General features: G+C 40.7%; 1 protein-coding gene across 3 annotated transcripts in view; it reads right to left on the bottom strand.

The window, feature by feature from the left end:
• The window catches only part of SPAG9 (sperm associated antigen 9), a 112,591-nt gene extending 99,537 nt beyond the window's left edge, over positions 1–13,054 (bottom strand). Inside the window, exons 1-2 of one of the 3 annotated variants that reach the window (XM_070740030.1) lie at positions 12,586–13,054; positions 7,907–8,027 (exon numbers count right to left, since the gene is read on the bottom strand). In XM_070740030.1, the coding sequence (XP_070596131.1) occupies positions 7,907–8,027; positions 12,586–12,891 (427 nt within the window). In that variant the 5' untranslated portion in view covers positions 12,892–13,054. The remainder of the gene's footprint in view (positions 1–7,906; positions 8,028–12,585) is intronic. The other 2 variants (XM_070740032.1, XM_070740031.1) reach the window with 2 other exon arrangements.
• Between the last annotated feature and the right edge of the window lie 10,910 nt (positions 13,055–23,964).

Consider the following 23,964-nt stretch of genomic DNA (forward strand, 5'->3'; position numbering starts at 1 on the left):
GGTGCCGAAAGAGCGTGGGTGGGTGTTAGCACGCATGCACGAGTGCCCATACCCATAATTCAATGCCCGGATAGGGTGAAAACAGCTTTATGTGCCCCCTGGAGGCCCTCTGAAGGCCAGAAATGGCCTGTTTCCCAACTTCTGGTGAGCCCAGGAGGCTTGGGTTTCGCCTTCCCCAGACTCCAAAGACTTCCCTGGAGCCAGAGGAGGGTAAAAACTCCCTCCCCCATCCCCTGGAGGATCTCTGGAAGCCAAACCATCCTCCCAGAGCCTTTGTGAGAGCCAAAAATCAACTGGCCGGCACACACATGCACGTTGGAGCTGAACTAGGCAACTGCTCACATGCCAGCAGATATGGCTCCGCATGCCACCTGTGGCACCTGTGCCATAGGTTTGCCATCACTGACCTAGAGGAAGCTGCCTCATTTGGAAAGGTGATCAAGAACTGTCCTCAACTTCAGAAAATGTAGACTTGAAAAAAGACACTAGGGGAAAAACAAAATGGCAGCCCCACTATACGGAAGTCAAAACAGAAGCTGATGAAGAAGGCACAAACCTTCAAAATTGGCCTGGCAGAACACATCAAAAACAAAAGGGTAAATCAACAGCCTGTACTTACTAAGAGGTAAATGAAGAAAAGTGAGGCCATTGTTTCCATTTGGCAAAAAACTACATGAAGTCTCCCCGCTGCTACCATCTAAACAAAAATTCTGTACAAAGGCTCATTTGTCCAATTTAAAATGGAAGAAGTTTCTATAACACTTATACAGAGTTCATTAGTCAAAATAATCTTTTTACAATTTAACTTATAGTACTTTGTGCCATGTTAATAACTTAAAGGTTTTTTTCTCCTGAAATTCCTTAAAATATTTCACACTTGCAGCACAACGTAGGCAGACATAGCATGATTACACATAAAATGGCTTCCCCCCCCCCAAAAAAGTATTTAATCTACTAATACTGAATACTTCAACTGAAAGGATCCCAGAACATAAAGAACAGCAAGATTCATATTTAGATCCCGTCCAGCCCAACTTTGCAATCAAAAAATGACCTATCAAGCAAATACTTATTGGCAATACAGCAAATGATGACTGTGTTTTTTGCATTTTCTGCAAGCTCTTTTTAAACATGCAGTCCCATTTATACTTGAACAGGCCAAATATTATTTGCCTTCCTACCCCACCCCCCACCTCCACCTCCCCGCTTCCCCAATACCCCCCTTTTTGGTGAAAGCAATGGTTTGATAGAATCAGAGCCTCTGCAAAAAGAATGGATTAAAAAAAAAAAAAAAACACCTGTCCAACCACGAGTGTAAAAACAGGATGGAAGTAAAGAAGCAGCCAGCAGACAAAAGAAGACCCTGGCCATATTTATTACATTCCACATCATAAAGTAACTTCACTTAAAGCAATGGATGAGATGATTAACTCTGCTTTAGACATATTCTGATTTTTTCAAAAATCATGGCATCACCCTAAACTTAAGTACAATGCAATTTAGCATGCCATATGACGATACCCAACCTAAAGGCAAGAACACAGAAAATCAACCTTGTTCCGTTGAACGCACAGAAGATTGAACAGCTGCTTATATTCCACTTTGCTCTTCAGTTCTGCATAACTCCTCCTTAACACCTGCTGTATGCATTTCTCCTACCAGACAATAGCTATTTATTTATTTATTTAATTTAATTAAGCTACAGTATGTAGGCACAGAATCATGGAGAAGTGATATTTTAGCAAATTCTACCTTTAAATGAACAAGTTATATCATTTTGCTCTCCTTACTAAGATAAACAACTAACCTAGTTCAAAATGGTTCTTATCTTAGGTATTATTTCATTCTTTGATTTTATCCTGTTATCTATTGCCTCTAGCCTACCTTTCTTAGGTAGGTATCATTTCCACTTTTTTCAGTGAAAAGGGCTAAGGTCATGTCCAATCCTTAATCCCATCACCTGGAAGGGAAGGTGTTTTGTTTGTGAATAGGCACATCAAGGAAGACTGAGGCTGCTTTCTGCCTTTTAAAAGCATGTTTCTCCATTTCTCTTTTGGGGGGAAATATTTCATTCTTTGGGGCAGGAGGCACTTCCCACATGCTTTTAGCCAGTGTCAGGTCTTTTTTATCTGATATGATTCTTATTGAATTTTAATTTTCAGACTAATTCTTAAACTTAAGTTCAAAGAAAATGCAATTCAGAATATTAACTATTGTAAACTGAAATTATTAGGATACCAATAAACACCCTTTCCATCTTTTTGTCTGAAATGGTAAAATACACTGTTCCAAGCGTTAAATACAGTGCACCTGCCTTGATTCCTCATAAGTCTTTTTTTTAAAAGCATACATTTCAGACCCGCTATAAATTCCATACTTACAACTCTCACTAGTCAGTATTATACATCAGGATTTGCTCCTTTAGGTTGCAAAGAAAATGTCAGGATTTAGCTGCAAGCTTTTGTGGTTAGGCTACTGTCTTATCTAAGCCCAAAGAACAAGATGAAAAAAATAGGCTCCATGCATGACGCTTAGCAAGATACCAAACTGACTGACATGCAAACACAGAACACCCAAAAAGAACATCACAAGTTTTATTTGTTGTGCTATGTACAATTCTGAATAAATAAATGAAATGATAATAGTAGCATGCAAGAGCATTATCATCAACAATGCTGGTAAAATAAAGACTCCCACAGGATAAATAACCAAACAACAGATAGCAGGAATTATTCATTTACATTACATGCATTATTTAGTGAATAAAGAACTTTATAAATCTGGGAAAGTGTAGGTGGACATTTTTAAGATAAATTAAATGGAACTATCTTCTTTTAAGTTATTTTAAGTATACAATAATAAAGTGAGAGATTGCTATACAATCCAAATTCATCTTTATTTTAATTTCAGTTAGGCCATATTACATTTAGAAGAAAAGTGGCATTCTTATTCTAAATTTTATAGATTTTTATATGTCTTTAAATTAAAAATACAGTGGTATCTCTACTTAAGAACACCTCTCTCTACTTAAGAACTTTTCTAGATAAGAACTGGGTATTCAAGATTTTTTTGCCTCTTCTTAAGAACCATTTTCCTTTTTAAGAACATGAGCCCGGAAAAATTTCCCAGGAAATTGAGAGCAGCACGAAGGCCCAATTGCCCATTTAATCCTGGCCATCTCGGGCTTTTCTGAGCTGCCAGAGGAGCCTTTCAGTGGTGCTTAAGGAGGCTTTGGCAGTCCAGAGCGAACAAAGCATTTTCCTTTCTTTGGGCGCTTGGAGAGGGAATAAAACTCTGCCAGCACCCAGAGAAAAGAAACTCTCCCTTCGCTCTGGGCAGCGACTGTCCTCCTCCTCTTCTTCCTCCTCCTCCTCCCACCCAAATTCCGAGCTTTTATTTCTTTCCTAATGGGTTTGCACCAGGGGTGGGCTACTACCCGGACGGGGGGAGGTACGCAATGGAGTAGCAAAAATGGAGCTCCACCCCAGGGCACCCAATTTGCACTGAAAGTTGAAAGAAAATGCACGGCATCCTGCATAAGCCACGCCCACAGTGTGGTAGTAAAAATTTTGGTAGCCCTTCACTCCTTTGGCCCCATTATTTGCTTTTGCATTGATTCCTATGGGAAAAATTGCTTCTACTTACACATTTTTCTACTTAAGAACCTGGTCACAGAACGAATTAAGTTCTTAAGCAGAGGTACCACTGTACATATAGCTCTGGGGAATTAAAATTGCTGTGCATGTGTGCATGTCCACGCATATCCACACATCCACGCACATGACTGTGCATGCACACATAAATGCATGTGTTCACACGTGCTTGCCCCTTTCAGTTGGGGCATGCGCGCATGCACAGTTTGGGCACTCGGTGCCTAAAAGGTACACCATCACTAGCCTAGATGCCAAATGATTAAGCAGCTTAGAGTAGACAATTACAATAATATTATATTTTTATACAAATGACCTGGGACACTAGAAATAACAGGAAGGTAAAGTTCTCAAACATACAAAATTTAAGAAAAAATCCATTGCAGGTGGACTAAACAAAAACTTTCTAACAGATGGAGAAATTATATAGGAAGGGATTAACAAGAAAGAAAGGTAGCAAACACTGGGAAATACAGTGGGCTGTCTGCTTAACACAATTGTGGCTACTGGTGCAGCACATTGCTTTCCATGTGTATTCCCTTATAGTAATTTGTAATCCCTTCCTCTCCAATGAATGTGAAATGGAATTCTCTTCTGGTAATTATTCCAGCCCAGGGGGGCATTCAGGGGAGGATAGCTAAGGGGCTTCTGGGGGAAGCCAGCCATCTGAGGACAGGCAAATGATGCTGGCTATTTGCAGCTTCTACAAAGGAACAGAAGCGGATCGGTTCCCTTTGATCTTCTGATGTGAAACTGCCCAAGCTGTTTTTCCTTACAAATCGTTCCTTTTTCTCGTGAAGAGACCACAAGACAGTTATATCTGGTGGAAGGGAGGAGACAGGGAGATGGGGGAATTCATCGTTTTACCCCAGCTGTGTATTGGAGCCTTGTGAGACCGCTAGGTTTGTGCACTTCTCTTGCTAACTATTTTTAGAAATTGTCAATTAATTTAAGGAAGTGAGTCCTTCTTTTCATTAAGGTAAACACATACCCAATTCTGCAACCTGCATGTATATGGTCTTACCAAAGCATTATAAAGTGGCACTAACATTTCATTTGATCGTGATTCTATTGTTCTATTAATGTAGCCTAGAACTGCATTGGCTTTTTTGGCTGCTGGTTTATAATTAAGTAATTGTCCACTAGGACTCCAAGATCCCTTTCGCAGTTACTAATATTAAGCCAGGTACCACCTATTCTATACTTGTGCATTTGAGTTTTTCCTTTTTGTTAGATAGGCCCTGTCAGGTCCACAATCTTCAGCTTGACGCCATGCTTGCGTCCTGCCATCAAAGAACTGGAGGATAGCATTTGGGGGGGGGGGGATTGGCAGCAATAAACCTGTATGTATTTTTGTGTGGGAATTTGGGAGTGGGATGACGGCTGAAGAAAAGCTAATCACCGTGGGATCGGTTTGTGCCAAGGTATCTTCAAGGCCGTTTGCCCTGAGTGTGGAAAGCTACCAGCCCAAACATCTCCATGTCCCCAAAACATCCAGGCAGCATTGCATTGGGAGGGTTGGGACAGGTCGTGGAGGGAGGGACAGGACTGAAGGAAATAGTTTTGTCTTGTTGCGTGTGAAACTCAGATTCCGCCTGACTTTACTGCATCTAGCATCTCTTAATAAAATTACCTTTCACTTCAATCAAATGGAGTCAAGGGTTTTTTTCCCCTAAGTGATCAGACTGAGGTAAGTCTGACAGGCTCCAATGTCCCAGTCTGTCAAGATCCTTCTATATCTTGTGATTATTTTTTGGAGTATTAACTATTCCTGCCAGCTTGATGTCATGTGAAAATTTGATGAGTCCCTCTTCTATACCTTATCTAAGTCATTGATGAAGATATTGAAGAGTACTGGGCCTAAAGCAAAGCATTGGGGTACCCCACTACATATTTCCCTTCATGTGGATACAGTTCCATTAAGGATTATATATGGAGTGCCGTTGGTCAGCCAGTTACAAATCCATCTGGTGATGAAGCTGTCTAACCCACTTATCAAATTGCAGTTTGTGATAAACTTTATGAAATACTAGCTGATGCCCCTGCTTCGCTACGCAACTATGTGATGGGGCTTGATAAATTGACACTTAAAGCTTGAAAATTAATGAGTAGTTTAAAAATGGATTGTTTTATTTTGTTAGAGATGGCAAGTTAAGTTTCTGTTACAGATGAAGACATTATTTGCATGGCATAGACCAGTAATGGCAAACCTATGGCACAGGTGCCACAGGTGGTACATGGAGCCATATCTGCTGGCACGCGAGCCATTGCCCTAGCTCAGCTCCAACGTTCATGTGTGTGCCAGCCAGCTGATTTTTGGCTTACACAGAGGCTCTGGGAGGGCATTTTGGCTTCGCTCCTCTGGGGGAGTGGAGAAGGGCATTTTTATCTTCCTCCGGCTCCAGGGAAGCCTTTGGAGCCTGGGAAGAGTGAAACATAAGCCTACTGGGCCCACCAGAAGTTGGGAAACAGGCCATTTCCAGCCTCCAGAGGGTCTCTGGGGGGGGGGGAGCTGTTTTCACCCTTCACAGGCATTGAATTACGGGTGTGAGCACTCGTTTGCCATCACTGGCATAGACTTTCAATTTGTCCCTCAGATGAATTGCTCAGGATCGCCCTCTAAACTACATTCCTGGTTTGCAGTCTGGTTAAAGGATGACCAGGCTGTCAGGTGAACTGATTTTGGAGTATGCCAATAGAACTGGCAATGGGAGTAATAGGCAGCTTCCCTTGTGTTTTCTTAATAACACATCTTTAAATCTTTTCCTGCATTTTTTGCTTCTCTTCCTGTTAACTGGTGTTACAGTAGAAGGGACAGATTTGTCTGAAAATAAGGGGGGAGGGGGGCAAACTGTCTCTGCCTACCAGCATCCATTGGCATTTATCTGGCTAGCATCCTGTTAGTGTGTGAGAAAGTTGAGTGGTGTTTGGAAACTCAAACAATATTTGCTGTGTGAACAAGGAGAAGACACGAAGGAGTTTGTGTGTGGCTTAGCTCAACTGTTCTGTAGTAAAGCTGCTTGCTGCTGTGAAAGCAAAAGTGAAACTGAACCTCCTCTGGTTGTGTTTTATACTTAGATCAGCTTTCTTTTCAGGTTGGGAGGGGGAATAGAACTCCTTAGCATCAGAGCTTGTTAATAATAATATAAGAAATACTCATGTTCCAATGATCATTTTGAAAAATCCTTTCTTAGTGAGCACTAGAAGTCAAGAGGAACATACATGACAAATTTCAAGTTTGCAGGCATTACAGTTTTGGAGATTTTGTGATTAATGTGTCAGTGATTTTCACTTTTATATTTATAGATCTTACTGAAATCCAAATAAATAATTTCCACAGCATTTGATTGGTCCACTAATTTTGTCATTGTGTATTGGAGCTGTCTTTTATAAAATGGGAATTGATCCCATTTTGTCATATCATGTTGGATTTTTTTATATATTAAGAAGTTGGAACCATTTCAACTTTTAAATGGGATTTCATTATAGTTAAGAAGTGAGATGGTTTTATACAAATTAATGTTAAAACTTAACAAATATGTATGGATCTTTTGTTGGTAACTGGATTTAAGATGTAATTTATCCAATTTGCCTATTTACAAGAAATGGATTGTGGGATGCAGAGATTTATATCTGTTAGCTAAGAAGTGGTGATGATATTAGGGTACTCTTTATACTTGCCACCAAGTGAGCGCGGAGTCATTTTCCAGGACGTGAATTCTTTATATATTTATTTCTCGGGTTTCTTGGATTCTATTGTATTTTATTGTTTTATTTTCAGTTGCAAGCTAGAAACAGAGTTATATGATTTCCTACCTAATGAAGGAGTAGAGATATGCAAAGTATTCTGATGTAAAAAACATATATGTGTATATATCTTTTTCCAACCTCATTAAAAAAAAACCTGTTACAGATCTAGAATGATCGTTACACGATTATTTTAGATGGACAAATCACTTCAACCAACGGTTAGTTGAACATCTTTCACAAAACTCTCTAGTCAGCTATCACAAAAAAAATTAACTATGTTAGTAGCTACATGGATTATACTAGTTAATACGAAATAAAGTACACATGCATGTGTGTATTTGTGTACATGTATATTATACATTGAGAGGAATGGCTATACAAATTTATAAACAAACAAAACAAATTACCGGTAGTACAAAGCTCCTTCAAGATTTTCATTCCAAAATATAAATGAATTGTGTGAGTAATTTAAAAAGACTTAAAGTTTACACATATTTCTCACTTACTTTGATCAGCATAATTTTTTGCTTTTAGTTCAAGTTGCCGAGTTTGTGACTCTAAAGCTTCTACTCGTATCTGTATCTCTTTTTTTTCTTGTTCTTGAGAATCTTCAAATTCAATAAATTTCTGTATCAAAAGAAAATGTATTTATGAGTATATTTAAATATTTTATATACCCTGTAGAAGCTATTTCACCTCTTTTAACCATTTTAGCTGCCCAAACAAAAGAAGTGCACATTTTTCTATCCAACTCTATACTATATTGGAGGATACAATCCTGATTCTTCCAGGGATAATTTGTATCCTGTCTATGTTAGAATATGGGGTATGTCTAACCTGTGCTAGCTACACCTGGACCATGTTATTTTGTCTCAAAAATTAAGCTGAGTATATTTTGATCAATACAGTACTGTGATGGAAGGGTTACTACAGGCTATATTGGAATTTTTAAAAAGAAATTCAGAAAGAAAGCAAAGCAAATAGATGTTTGGAACAAACTTCCAGCAGACGTGGTTGGTAAATCCACAGTAACTGAATTTAAACATGCCTGGCTGCCAACCTGCCTTCCATTGAGGACCTGTATACTGCACGAGTCAAAAAGAGGGCGGGGAAAATATTTACTCACCCCTAACATCCTGGACACAAATTGTTTCAACTCCTACCCTCAAAACGTCGCTACAGAGCACTGCACACCAAGACAACTAGACACAAGAACAGTTTTTTTCCGAACGCCATCACTCTACTAAACAAATAATTCCCTCAACACTGTCAGACTTTCTACTAAATCTGCACTTCTATTCTACTAGTTTTTCTCATCATTCCTATCACCCATTTCCTCCCATGTTGACTGTATGACTATAACTTGTTGCTTATATCCTAAGATTTTTATTAATATTGCTTCTTCATTGCTTATTTGACCCCTATGACAATCATTAAGTGTTGTACCACATGATTCTTGACAAATGTATATTTTATTTTATGTACGCTGAGAGCATATGCACCAAGACAAATTCCTTGTGTGTCCAATCACACTTGGCCAATAAAATGCTATTCTATTCTATCACTCTACGCATGCGTGGATGTGTCATACATTCTTGTTCAGAATCCAGGGATGATAAGGATGATTGATCTCCTCCTGGACTGTCTGCCAAACTCCCCTCTTCCAAGTCACCCCCACCTTATTCTTCTTCCGAGGAAACTTCACTACCTGCTTCTGTCGGCAATAAAACAGGCCTATGACATGTTGATGTTTCCCCTGCATCCACCTCCACATTCCTTGGGGCAGGAGCTGGGCCAGAGTCAACCACAACATAAACGTTAACAATATTATTCTACCTATATTCCAAGGAATCCACAACAAACCAAGATCTTGAAAATCCAATTTAATAGTCTGCTCTGTTGACAGAGACACAGCTGACACATCTTAGCTTCCTACAGATGCTCTTAGATAAAGTCTACAGACTAAGCTATTTAAGTAATCCTTTGTATCTCAAAAGTTTTTAAAAGATTATTCAGTATTTAACAGTGAGTTTATAATCCATTTATCCTGAACCACTCTGATAATCCAAACGAAATCTCAAAATAGAACATAAACATTTTATTAATAAAATAGCAATTCAAACAATTTAAAGTATTCAAAATAGTTAAAATCATGCAGTACCTCAGTTTTAGGTCTATTTATAAATATGGCACTGAATATTCGTATCCTAAAACTAGAAATCTCCCAAGCAACTTAATTTTAAAATAAAAGCAAACACAGATATAAGAACGCTCTATAAATGGCATCACCGGATATGTTAAGGAAACTTTTCATAACACCAAATTACAGAAGTAATATTACACAAGGGATATAATATTGCACCAAAGATATAAACTCTCATCCAAGGAAGTCTTGAGATGGAAAACAACAGTTTTCTAGAGAGACTTCAAAAAGTGAGAGAAGTGAGAAATCAGCTTGTCAACAGTCTCTGCACCACTAGTAGGATACCACTAGCTATGGACTGTCACAGTAATTACAACAATTGCTGTTGTAATTATCTTACAACAAACAATAAATATGCCACAGTAGTGATTGCATTCAGTATTGTTCAAATAAATAATAACATGTGAAACTACTTAATATCAAGTCAGAACATTGATCCATCTAACTTGCTACAATGATTCTACACATCAATAACTCTGAAGTGTCTAACAGGTTTTTTCCCCTAGTCCTATTACTCAACTCCTGGTTAACTGGGGTTTAAGCAAAGCAAATGTTCAGTTAAGTTCCATGGATAAATAGCAAATAATTATTATTCAAAAAAACATCCACTTCCACTCCTTTCAAATGCATATATGAAAATAAATTTAACTCTTTATTGTGAAACTAACTCTTCATCAATGGATTTCTATAAGTAATGTTGTGACTGCTTATAATTTGATAACTCACAGGCAAGGCCACCATAATCATTTCTGCATTCATCATGGCTACAATAAGTGACACGTTAAATATTATTTGATACATTTGTTTCTGATGACAGTGTTTGTCCTAATTTATCATTCATTCTCAATATTATTTGCTTCTTCTTAAGCATCAGTATCAAGCCTTTGATCAAATGAATCCAAGAATCCTGTGACTGTTCTATTTCTTCCCCTAAGGCAGTGATTTTCAACCTTTTTTGAGCTGCGGCACATTTTTTACATATACAAAATCATGGGGCACATTGAGCAGAGGGGGAGAGTGGGGGGGCTAAAAAAAGTTTGGACAAAAAAGTTCTCACTCCCTCTCTCTCTTCCTCCCTTTTACTCTATTTCTCTTCCTCTTTCTCTCTCTTCCTTCCTTCCGCTCAATCTCCATCCCTCTTTCTTTCTCTCTTCCTTCCTCTCTTTTTTGCTCTTTCTATCTCTCCCTCCTTCCCTGCCTCTCTTTCTCTCTCTCTCTTTCTTTCTCTCTCTCTTTCTCTCTCTCTTGCTTTCTTTCTCTCTCTCTCTTGCTGAGCTTCGCGGCACACCTGACCATGTCTCGCGGCACACTAGTGTGCCACGGCACACTGGTTGAAAAACACTGCCCTAAGGTATGGAAGAAATATCATTATCACAGTACTTATAGTTTAAATGTTCTTCAAAATATGTTACTGAAACTCTATAAAAGTTACCAACTCATGAGCATCACAGTTTTGCGCAATGAGATTGAGAATTCTAATTCTGTTTTAGGCTGGATCAGCTTGGGACAATCACACTCTCAGACCAATCCATCTCACAAGGTTGCTGTTATGGAGAAAACAAGAGGAGAAGGAAGTATTGCCCTTGAGTTATTTATACAAAATAAGAAAGGTTGTTTTAAATAAATGAACAAATATATTCTGAATGCAGCAGTATCCAATGTGTTGCAAAAAACTAATTTAATCTCACTCCTGATAGCATCTTGGAGCTTCATGGGGAAAAAAATTTTCCTACATTATCTGTTGCTTCCAAGTTTTCATTCTCCAGTTCTTAAGACCACAACTTGCCAAACCTCATAAATTCTCTACAAGAATGGATTTATTTAGGCCTACTATTGCCTAAGGAGCACATGACAGCTACCACACAACTAAAACTACTTCCCCAGGGCATGAAAATGTTGAAACAAATAAACAGAGCCTTTCAGAAATTCACTCTCTTCTACCCATTGCATCATAAGATACAGCTGGCAAGAATCCTGTGTCAAACAGCAGCCAATCGGATTCCTTTGGAAGGATCACAAGCAAAGCAACCAAAGCATCTCCTTCAGATCAACAGCATCCTTTAGCTCAACTGTGGAACCAGAAGTTCTACCACAAGGCCTTTGCTACAAGATTCACACCCATCATGATTGCTCATGGATTTTTTCTATTCTAAAAACACTATTTGTTTATTTGTTTTGTCAAGTACGGATACAAAGATATAATACAGTATATATATACATGATACTAGTAAAAGAGAAACATTAGGACAGGGGACAGAAGGCACTCTGGTGGACTTATGCACTTCCTGGAGTGTGCAGTGGTTAAAGTTCAGCACTGTAGGCTACTTCAGCTAACTGCTAGCTATAGTTCAGCAGTTCAAATCTCACCACCAGCTCCAGGTTGACATAGCCTTCCATCTTTCCGAGGTGGGTCAAATGAGGACCCAGATTATTGGGGGCAATATATGCTGACTCTGTAAACCACTTAAAGAGGGATGTAAAAGCACTATAAAGCGGTATACAGTATAAGTCTAAATGCTATTGCTATTGCCCTCTTCCTAGCTCTCCATACAACGGCAACAGCTAACTTAGAAACATGGGAGGGCAGAAAAAGAGCTCCTGGTCCATCTAGTCTGCCCTTATACTATCTGCTGTATTTTATCTTAGGATGGATATATGTTTATCCCAGGCATGTTTAAATTCAGTTACTGTGGATTTACCAACCACGTCTGCTGGAAGTTTGTTCCAAGCATCTTCCACTTTGGTTGTGGAAATCCGTCCCAGGCAAGCCAGCAAGCACCAGCAAGCCCAGTCTACTCCTGTACACCATCCATTTGGCTTCTTCCTCCTCTCCCCATCAAACTTTTGGCCACCGGGCCGTCCTTCAGGTGTCCATGTAAGTAGAAAAGTCTCTCTTCGGATCCTCCGGGGCTGCCAACATCATCACCACCACCACCACCACCAAGTCGTCGTGTGCCCCCCCCCCCGCCTCCTTCTACGCACCTCCTCGGCCTGTTTACGCAGCGCCTTCTCCCTCTCGTACTGGGTGAGGAGCTGCTCGTTGTCGTCCCGCAGCAGCTCCAGCTCCACGCTGGTCTCCTGGCTGTGCGCGCAGACCGAGTCCAGGTTCTCCAGCACGGCCACCACCAACGGCATCAGCTCGGCCACCACCTCCTCGTCGTAGCGCCCGATGAGACGCTCGAACTCGCGGTAGATGGAGCCCGCCAGACCAGACACCCGCTCTGACATCATGGCCGGGCCGGGACCGCCCGGGTCCTCCTGGTACACCACGCCGTCCGCCAGTTCCATGGTCTCCGGAAGCAAAGACAAGGAGCCGGCCGGGCGCCAAAAGGGCGAAGAACCCGCGGGAGATACGCAGCGCCTCCCTCGCCGCAACGGAATCTGGACGGGAGGGAAGAGAGGAAGGAAAGGGAAGCTTGGGCGAAAGGCGCGCGGCGCTGACCTCACCCACGGCGCCGAAGCGGAGGGAGGGGACGCGGGGCAGTGGCGTCAAAAGTGGGCGTGGCTTTTACCCTGCCCTGAATTCTCCAGGCTTCGGGAATTGGGGGGGCGGGGCTTAAGGCTGCTGACGTGCCATGGAAAAGAAACTAGGGCGGGGCGGGGCACTTTGTGGGGGTGGAGAAGGGAAGGGCGGGGCGGGGTTAAAGCAGGCGGCGTCGCGGTTTTGTGGGGATGATTCAGGGAGGAAAAAAAATTGGTGGGTGATTATTCAAACGGCACCCACCCCGTTTATCCCTGTAATAAAGGTCTGAATCGCCTTCCCTCCTTTGGAGCTCAAGGCGGGGGGAGGGACGCAAGATTCCAGCGTAGGTTGTGCAGCCTGGCTGCGGCGTGACTTTCACGCAACACACAACAGTTGTGGCTCGGTGTATATAGGGTGACTCCAGGCATGCCGCTTTGGTAAGCCTTGCGGTGCCTTTGTTAGGTGAGCGCCGCCACATTGGCTTTATTCCATAATGAATAAGTTGCCTTGGCTTAGTTTATAACAAAAGCATCCAAGCTGCGGTGCCGGTGGAGTGATTTTTCAAGTAGACATACATAGGCTTGGTCCATACAACTGTTCCCATGGGATGTTTCCCCACAGATTCAATGTCATTCACTCGAGCAAATTCCCTGAGTTCACATGACACAGGGAACTGACAGACCTTATATAGGTTTGGTTTGTACCACGTGTTGTAACGTGGGCTGGGTCGTTTATCATCGGTATGCAATGCGAAGATAGAGTCTGGCTGCAAGAGTTTGGAGTGAGGAGAGTGGGAGAGTTAATGATAACTGCTGGCAAAGATAATTATTTGATTTGTAGAAAAAACTGGCAGTTTCATAGACAGATTACAGTGGAGAATGAACCATGTAATGACGGTTAATGTGAGATGAAGCCTATGAGGGCGTGACTAAAGAAGCAAAAGCATTTTAACCTTAGCTTAATTTCACCTGCAGGGCTAAAATTGATACTGAAAAAACATTAGTAACTTTTCATTCTTGATTAATATTCCTCTTTATTAATATTTCGGAGTCTATGGAGAGGGGCAGCATATAAGTCAAACAAACAAATAAGTCAAATAAATAAATAAATAAATATTGCAAATGTATTTATTCCATGTTTCTTACACATACAATATTACAGAGCATTATTGTAAGTTTTGGCCCCTAAGGAATTCGCAGTCTAAATTTGGATAGTAAGAATATAGTAACAGCTGGAGATAAAGATAGATGAGAACAACATGATGTTGTGTCCATTTCTTTAGGGAGGGTAACTGGTGCTAAGACAAACATTAACAGAAAAGATGGTTAATAAGAAAATTGTACAAACATGAATATGTCAAATTCTCAGAAGGATTTTTAAAAAAACTAAAATTTGAATTAAAATTATAGTGTCTAAGCACATTTTAAACAAAAATGAGGAAATATATATTTACTTGAACATTTAATGCTATACTGTCATTTTTGAGAGAAAGGAATAGGTCCTAACCATCTGAGAAGTGATCCTCACAGTTGAAAAGTTAAAAATCTGTCATTTTCTTATTCAGAACAATAGGTTACTAATAACAGGAGGAAAGGCAGGGCGCATCAAAACGTAGGTATGATATTCTGAATGAGTTCCAACACCGTTAGTTTCTTATAGACATATACAAATCCAAGAAATAAATAAATAAATATAGTAGCAGTAATGAATATTGCAATTTGGCATTTGCCTAGTTCTGTTACTAAAGGATCACTACACATTTCCTGTTGAAGGGTTAAAGTAACTCAAGTTGGATATTGATTTCACACAATTGTTAAAATCTATTTTCTAATCCTTACATTTAATTTATCAAACAGAAATTCCAGTAGTTTTGATTATTGTGTGAATTAACTTTGCTGTCTGCATACAAATAATACTGTACAGTATTAGCATTTAGGACACAATTTTAGGAGTACAGTACTGGTACTGTATACCTTTTAATGAGCTCCCTCTGCTGGTCCTGCAAGAGTATACAGTACAGTATATTCTATGTTTCTTCTTACCAAATCGTTTCATCACTGCAGAGTTATAGCCTAAGAAAACTTCAAAATTGAAATACTGTAACTAGTTTAAGGGAAAGTGCATAGGCAAAGTACATGAGTGAAACAGGTGGCAGAGTGGAATAGGGTTCAGCATACATCATGAATTTCCTTAATTTGAGATATTATCAATAATTTTCCAATATTCTATGTAATTTATTTAGAGTAAGTCTCATAGACCATAGTTGGACTGACCCATTTGTAGATATTAATCTCATAGAATAATGCTGTGAACCAGGCAAATGCAATGGTCCAATAAGACCTGAAAGATCTGTCTGTCTGATTTGGATGGCTGCCCATATTAAACTATTTTAAACTCCATCCAAATCTGGGAGGCCCAAAGATACAATTTTTTTCTGAATTAAACCCTGGATCTTCCAGCATGACAATGATTTCAAATACACCGCCAGAGCAATGAAGGAGTGACTTTGTAAGAAGCATTTTAAGGTCCTGGAGTGGCCTAGCCAGTCTCCAGATCTCAACCTTATAAAAAACTTTCAGAGGGAGTTGAAAGTCCGTGTTGCCCAGCAACAGCCCCAAAACATCACTGCTCTTGAGGAGATCTGCATGGAGGAATGGGCCAACATACCAGCAACAGTGTGTGCCAACCTTGTGAGGACTTATAGAAAATATTTGACCTATGTCATTGCCAACAAAGGATATATAACAAAGTATTGAGATGAACTTTTGTTATTGACCAAGCACTTATTTTCCACCATAATTTGGAAATAAATTCATTAAAAATCAGACAATGTGATTTTCTGGGTGTGTTTTCTCATGTTGTCTCTCATGGTTGAGGTCTACCTGTGATGTCAATTACAGGCCTCTCTCATCTTTTTAAGTGGGAGAACTTGCACAATTGGTGTCTGACTAAATACTTTTCCCCCACTGTATATAATGCTCAAAAAAAGGGGGGGGGACACTCAAATAACACATCCTAGATCTGAATTAATGAAATATTCTCATTGAATTTGCACAACAGCATGTGAAATTGATTGTCAATCAGTGTTGCTTCCCAAGTGGACAGTTTGATTTCACAGAAGTTTGATTTACTTGAAGTTATATTCTGTTTTTTAAGTGTTCTCTTTATTTTTTTAGCAATGTATATAATTTGTCTCCCATACAACTATTGATTAGACCTAAACCCCTCTGCCAAATAGTTCAACCTAGAGGGGAATGCCCAGCTGCTGTGGCCTAGAGGTGGAGCTCTTGCCTCACAATCAGGAGGTTGTGAATTCGATCCTAGATAGGGGCAGATATAGGATCTCCTGCTTGGGCAGGGGGTTGAACTAGATGACCTGCAAGATCCCTTCCAACTCTTTTAATCTGTTAAATTTATATGCTGCCTGCAATAGATAAGTAAAGCTTGGTGATTTGTATATCCAAATTAAACTGCTTCAGACTTCACTCCACTTTCAAAATTATAATGCCTACAACTAGCCTAAGGATAGGCTAGAGAATTAATATATTAATGGATGCGTATTATACAATATATTATTCAAATGATTTGCCATTAAATATATGGATTTTATGAAGGATGACTATTGGAGCTATTCTGTTTCACTTTAAAGTTTGTAAAAATAATGGAGGTGAGATACAAAGAATTAAAAGGTGTCACAAATATTACTGCATATACAACACCGCAACTAATTTAAATGAAGAATCATGGAATTTACAGTATGTAAAAAAGATTCATAAAACTCAGTTTTGGTTTTGTTTCAAACATACTGTATATCTGAATTTCAATAATCATGATGGAAAATAAAGCTTTAATATTGATGATAATTAAACTCTTACACCAATCTCTTCCACTGGCTCTCCCACCTGAATCAGTTTAAGGCAAATTTAGTCTATCTGCTTATGAAATGTGCTTTTACAGGAAAAGATTAACATAACAGCCATTAAGCTCTACATCTGCTACTGTATTACATAATATTCTGTTTGTTTTGTGGGTTTATCTAAGCAGACCCATTCATTTATCTATTAGATGCATGTTTTCAAAGTGTATGTCATTATGCTATATTTTTCTTCTAGTTGTGGAATATATACAATAGTGTGCTGATTTGCAAGAAATTATCGGTATAACAGACCTATCTTAAATTAAGCATATGAGCATGCTTGGAGAAAAATAAGGACTAACTGTTGTCTATGACCATTCCAAGAAAGGCCACAACTTGAGCTGGGGTGGTGCTGTAGTTCAGCAGCTCAAATCTCATCACCTTGCTCAAGGTTGACTCAGCCTTCCCTCCTTCCAAGGTGAGTAAAATAAGGACCCAGATTGTTGGGGGCAATATGCTGATTTTGTATATCAGATTACAGAAATCAGGTTGCAATGCCTTGGTCTCTTCAGCCTTGAAAGACGGCGTTCAAGGGGTGACTTGATCGAAGTGTATAAAATCATGTATCGGATAGAAAAGGTGGATAGAGAAAAAAATATTTTCTCTATGACACAATACTAGGACAAGGGGGCACTCCCTAAAGCTCATAGGTAAGAAAGCGAGGACAAATCAAGGGAAATATTTCTTCACCCAGAGGGTCATTGGTTTATGGAATTCACTTCCAGAAGAGGTTGTGACAGCTGTCAGCCTTCATAGCTTCAAGGCAGGATTAGACAGATTCATGGATGCCAAGCATATAGATGGTTATTGAAACAGATGTCCATGTGCCGCCTCTATGTTGGTTGAGGCAGGCAGGATTCCCTTTATATGCCATCCCTTTCGGGGCAGCTTACAACATATAAAAAACAATAGAATGCAATAGCTAAATCCAATTAATTAAACTAAACTAACAATCCAAAAACCCCAGAATACGTTAAAATCAATCATACACATTCAGTCCACAACCATATAAACATTCATTGGCCAGGGGCTAAGATCTAATCATCCCAAGCCTGGAGGCATAAATGAATCTTAAGACTCTTGGGGAAGGTGAGGAGGGTGGGGGGGCAGTGGTGAATCTCCAGGGGGAGTTGTGCAGCTGGGAGGGATGGTACAACGGTAGCACCAACAGATGGTCTATAGGATCCAAAAATACAAAAAAGGCATCAGGCCTGGTCACGTGTGTGGAAAAATGCTTCTAAGAGACACTTCAGGTTTCCTGAAAGACATTGTTTTACCCTTTAACATTCAGATGTCACTGTAGTTACTGTCTCAAAATGAATGTAGACAGTTGCTCTAAATCAGTTCAGGTTATGAACTGCATTCTCAGCTTTGAACAAAATAAAACATTTTATATCAGGCTAAACCTGTGTGGGCTAAGTTAGGACAATGCACTTGTTGAAGTGTGATTGGCTAGGTTGCGGGTCAATGGGCTATATATCTCATATTTCCGATTCATTGGGTTTATTGAACGCAGACAAACGTGAGGGTGAAATTATCTATGGCTGCATGTATAGTCCAAATATAGCCACTGCCCACTGTAATTAAAGTTAAGCAAAAACCTTTGCTATCTTCTATGTGGGTTTTGTCTAAATGAATCCTAATACATGTTGGTAATAGCTTTTTTGTGGTTTCCAAAGACATTGAGATGTCATGATTCTCTAGTGGACAGTTGGACTCTTGTAGCTACTTTACACTCATTGTTTTGTTTCTAATGGGTTAAGCCATTAAGCACAAACCCCTTTAAAAAAAAAAACCTTCATACAAACAGTAATATGAAGCATTTGCCCACTCTAGAGGATAATGTTAGACCTATTAATCTCTAAGGTCAATTTCTTCATCCGCTAATGTGCATGGGGTTTTGAAAAGGCCAAGTGAGGTGAATAGGGCAAATATTCTTAGTCTTTAAGTAGATACTATATCTGCCTGTCAGCCCAATAGTGCAAACAGAGGTTTGGGATTACATAATATGCAAAAACATTGCACGCTACCCAAAATGGAAGAGAATAGGAACATGCACCAGAAGGAAGATAACTGTACATCATGTACAGGAAGTTGCTCTAGTTTTCTTCTGAATTTTAGTGCCTCCTTCCCACAAATCACTTAGCTCCCGTTCTGCCAGGTTTCACTGCACATTCCATACAAACGAGAAGACAAAGGCTATTTCTCGGCACCTACTGGCAGGAAAAAAGCTGCAGGCATTGGACATATTTGGGCAAAGGGACCTCTAAAAACTGTAGAAAATACGATTTCGACAATAGAGTGATCAATGCCTGAAACGCACTACCTGACTGTGGTTTCTTCCCCAAAACCCCACAACTTTAACCTAGTCTACAGTCGACATCTACCCATTTCTAAGAGGTCTGTAAGGGGCGCACCTATGCCCGTCCTGCTGTCCTCTTTTATTGTTACTTTTTACTTGTTTGCATTGGCACCCTTCAGTCTCGAAAGCCCATGGCATCATGCTTTGGATTTTATTTAGTTATTTATTTTGTCCAATACACAATGAGAGTTTAATTGGTATATATATATATAGAAAAACATCCCCAAAATATGAACAAGCGGGATGACACCTCCCGCCTACCAGACATCTGGAAACCAGCCCTCAAACGTATCCCAGCCATAGAAACTGAAACCAGACTCAAAACAATCAAGTAGCCTGCAAGCTCCAACTACTCAGGATATCACGCCTAATCCAGAACCATTAACTAATCAGCATACCTCAGTTACATCAACGACCCCAGGTGTTACCCCACTGGCTCACCAGGAAATTTCTACACAGCAGGCAATTGCTGAGCCATCAAACCACGCCCAGCCACCAGTATTTATAGAAGGAAGGCAGCTCAGGTCTTGCTGTGTTTGCCCTAGAACAAGGACAGAAACACCAGCCTGAAGATGACGAGTGGGACCTTGTCGAAACGTCGCCAGAAATTTCCAAATCCTACATGGGAAGAAACCCGAATATGCCAAGACCATCATATATATATATATATATATGGCCCTGGGTTGGGCCGAGAGGCAAAAAAGGAGCTGTGATGTTCCTTCAATATACCAGGGTGATTCGACACAAAATGTAACCCTTCCCTGGTACAGAGCTGAAGGGATTGGATACTGTAGCCTAGAGGATAATTCTCTGCCTTACAAGGCAAAGGTTGCAGGTTCAAGTCCCAGTGGGTATGGCTAGCTGATGAGGCCAAAATAAGGCCGAAATAGATCTATTCTAGTCTCCCTTAATTTTCAAATTCAGCTTAAACATGTGACATATATATATATACATATATATATATATATATATGTGTGTGTGTGTGTGTGTGTGTGTGTGTGTGTGTGTGTGTGTGAATGATGAGGCAGCAGCCATCTCGATCACCGGAACATAGAAACTTTAATAAAATCACTTAGCTTTCGTTAGCGTGCTGCTAACTTCGTCAGAGTATTAAAAATGCCATGGGAGACAATCACCTTTATAAAGCATTATTCAGTCTGCTCATTGCCCGCGTCATAGGGCCACACCCTTCCCTCCCCTCTGCGGCAAGCCTAATTGTGGGCTTGCTCATGCTGGCTAAAGGGGGATCTACCGCTTTTACTCGTGTCTGTTGCCTCTTTCCCTCCCCAAGGGATGGCTGCTGCCTCATCATTCACACACGTACCTGGAACTCGCATTTTTAGGACTATTCTTGATATATATATATATATATATATATATATATATATATATATATATATATATGTCATATGTTTAAGCTGAATTTGAAAATTAAGGGAGACTACGATAGATCTATTTCGGCCTTATTTTGGCCTCATCAGCTAGCCATACCCACTGGGACTTGAACCTGCAACCTTTGCCTTGTAAGGCAGAGAATTATCCTCTAGGCTACAGTATCCAATCCCTTCAGCTCTGTACCATGTGTGTGTGTGTGTGTGTGTGTGTGTGTGTGTGTGTATGTATATATATATATATATATATATATATATATATATATATATATATATACACACACACACACACACACACACACACACATGGTAAAATACATGATGATGGTTATAGAGGAGATACACATAGTAAAATATATCTATAAAAGAATAGAAAAGAAGATATAGTAATAGAACATATCAATGAAAGAATAGAAGAAGAGATATAGGAATTGAAGAAAGGTATAGGAGATATAGGAGAGCAATAGGACAGGGGACAGAAGGCACTCTAGTGCACTTGTACTCGCCCCTTACTGACCTCTTAGGAATCTGGATAGGTCAACCGTAGATAATCTAAGGGTAAAGTGTTGGGGCTTTGGGTATGACACTATGGAGTCTGGTAATGAGTTCCACGCTTCGACAACTCGGTTACTGAAGTCGTATTTTTTACAGTCAAGTTTGGAGCGGTTAATATTAAGTTTAAATCTGTTGTGTGCTCTTGTGGTTGTTGTAGTTGAAACTGAAGTAGTCACCGACAGGCAGGACGTTGCAGCATATGATCTTGTGGGCAATACTTAGATCTTGTTTAAGGCATCTTAGTTCTAAGCTTTCTAGGCCCAGGATTGAAAGTCTAGTCTCGTAGGGTATTCTATTTCAAGTGGAGGAGTGAAGGGCTCTTCTGGTGAAGTATCTTTGGACATTTTCAAGGGTGTTAATGTCTGAGATGCGATATGGGTTCCAAACAGATGAGCTGTATTCGAGGATGGGTCTGGCAAAAGTTTTGTAAGCTCTGGTAAGTAGTGTGAGATTGCCAGAGCAGAAGCTACATAGGATTAGGTTTACAACTCTTGAAGCCTTCTTGGCTATGTTGTTGCAGTGGGCTTTGGCACTTAAATCTTTTGTTATTAGTATACCGAGGTCTTTAACCGAGTGGGGATTATCTGTGATAATTTGATTATTCAGTTCGTATTTGGAATTCAGATTCTTCTTCTCAATGTATAGGACAGAGCATTTGCTAGTTGAGATTTGGAGTTGCCGTGTGTTAGACCACTCAGAAACAGAGTATAGGTCTTTTTGGAGAGTAGTTGTGTTATCGGTGGTGTTGAAGAGTTTGACATCGTCGGCGAAGAGGACACAGTTGCTTGTGATGTAATCGCAAAGGTCATTGATGTAGAGAATGAAGAGCGTTGGTCCCAGTACACTACCTTGGAGAACACCACTTTTAACTGGGATGGGGGGGATATGGTGCTTCCTAATTTAACCATTTGTTGTCTGTTTGACAGGAATGCTGTAATCCAGCTATGGAGGGATCCTGAGATGCCATAGGATATGAGTTTTAGGAGTAGTTTGTCGTGGACCACTGAATCAAAGGCTTTGCAGGAGTCGATATAAATTGCATCTATAGATTTCCCTTGATCTAGATGAGTTGTCCATATATTTTTGCAGTGGAGGGGCTGCAGGTTGCAGGATAATGTTTTTTCTGAAACCAAATTGTTTGTTAGAGAGCAAATTATTAGTTTCTAGAGGGAGAGTAATTGATTTGTTTATAATTGATTCCATGACTTTGCATGGGACACAGCATAGTGAAATTGGCCTGTAGTTATCGATTCCTTGGATTTACTTGTTATGTTTATACAAACTAGTGATCCCTCAATTAGCACGGTCTCAATTAGTGTGAAACGCTACAACACGGTTTTTCAAAAAATATTAATTAAAAAATACTCCACGGTTTTTTTGTTATACCACGGTTTTTCCCACCCGATGACGTCATACGTCATCACCAAGAGTCACTTCTCTGTCTCTTTCTCTTTCTTTCCTGTCATTCTCTGCTTCAATCATTTTCTCATTTCTCTTTTTTTCTCCCCTTTTTTCTATCATTTCTCTCTCTCTTTCTTCCTCTCTCACACTCTCTTCCTCCCTCTCTCATCTCTCTCTTTCCTTCTCTCTCCCCCCCTCCACTTGCCCACGAGAAGAAAAAAAGCAACCTCTGCCGGGCAGCTCCCCTTGTGCCCCCGCTTTGTGCCTGCCTCTTGTCCCTCTCTTTTGGGGATTTTTTTTTCTTTTCTGTCTGAGTGCGTCTGTGTGAGCGCGAGAGAGGGAGTGCGTGTATGTGTGTGTGTGTCTGTTGCGGCTTGGGCTGGTCGGCCTCGGAGGCGGGAGAAGGCGAAGAGGTAGCAAGTGGGGAACCCGGCGGGGTGGATGGTGGCGGCGGCGTGTGTGTGTGTGGTGGCCGCCTTCAGCTTGGGGTCGCCGCCGGCGTGCTCGAAGGACGCGCTGCCGCCCGCCTTGGAGCCCTCGAAAGCCTCGTCGTCTTCTGTGCTCTGCTCGCCGCTGCTCTCCAAGCGGGGCGCAGCGGCTGGGAGCGCGTGCCTTTTCTCCCCTGCGTGGATCCTGGCTAGCCGTCGCGCCTCTCTTGAAGATGGGGAGCCTGGCGACACGCTGTTTTCCCCCACCGAGGACAATCGGGGTAAACTCTTTTGGTTGGGAACCAACCGGCCCGGTGCTCTTTTGGCTCTCTTGGGGTTTCCCCTTTGCCTGGGCAGCAGGAAGACCCAGGGAAGGTTCCTTTGGCCGCCCAACAGCTGATCTGCTCCGCAGTGCGGCAGCAGCGAGGAGCCGAAGATGGGGTTTCCCCTTTGCCTGGGCAACGGGGAAACTCCATCTTCGGCTCCTCGCTGCTTCCACGCTGCGGAGCAGATCAGCTGTTGGGCGGCCAAAGGAACCTTCCCTGGGTCTTCCCCGCTGCCCACACGCAAACTCCACCATCTGCGCATGTGCGGCCATGGAAAAAAAAGGGCGCGCATGCGCAGATGGTGTTTTTACTTCCGCACCACTATAACACGGAAAATCGATTAGCGCGGGAGGTCTTGGAACGTAACCCCCGCGCTAATCGAGGGATCACTGTACTTCTATCCTATGCATGTTTGACAAATAAAATAATAAACAAAAATATTTTATTGAGGACTATTTTATTGTATTTTATTTATTTATTTATTGGATTTGTATGCCGCCCCTCTCCGTGGACTTGGGG

Source organism: Erythrolamprus reginae, chromosome 2 (genome assembly GCF_031021105.1).
Source record: "Erythrolamprus reginae isolate rEryReg1 chromosome 2, rEryReg1.hap1, whole genome shotgun sequence".
NCBI lineage: Eukaryota > Metazoa > Chordata > Lepidosauria > Squamata > Dipsadidae > Erythrolamprus > Erythrolamprus reginae.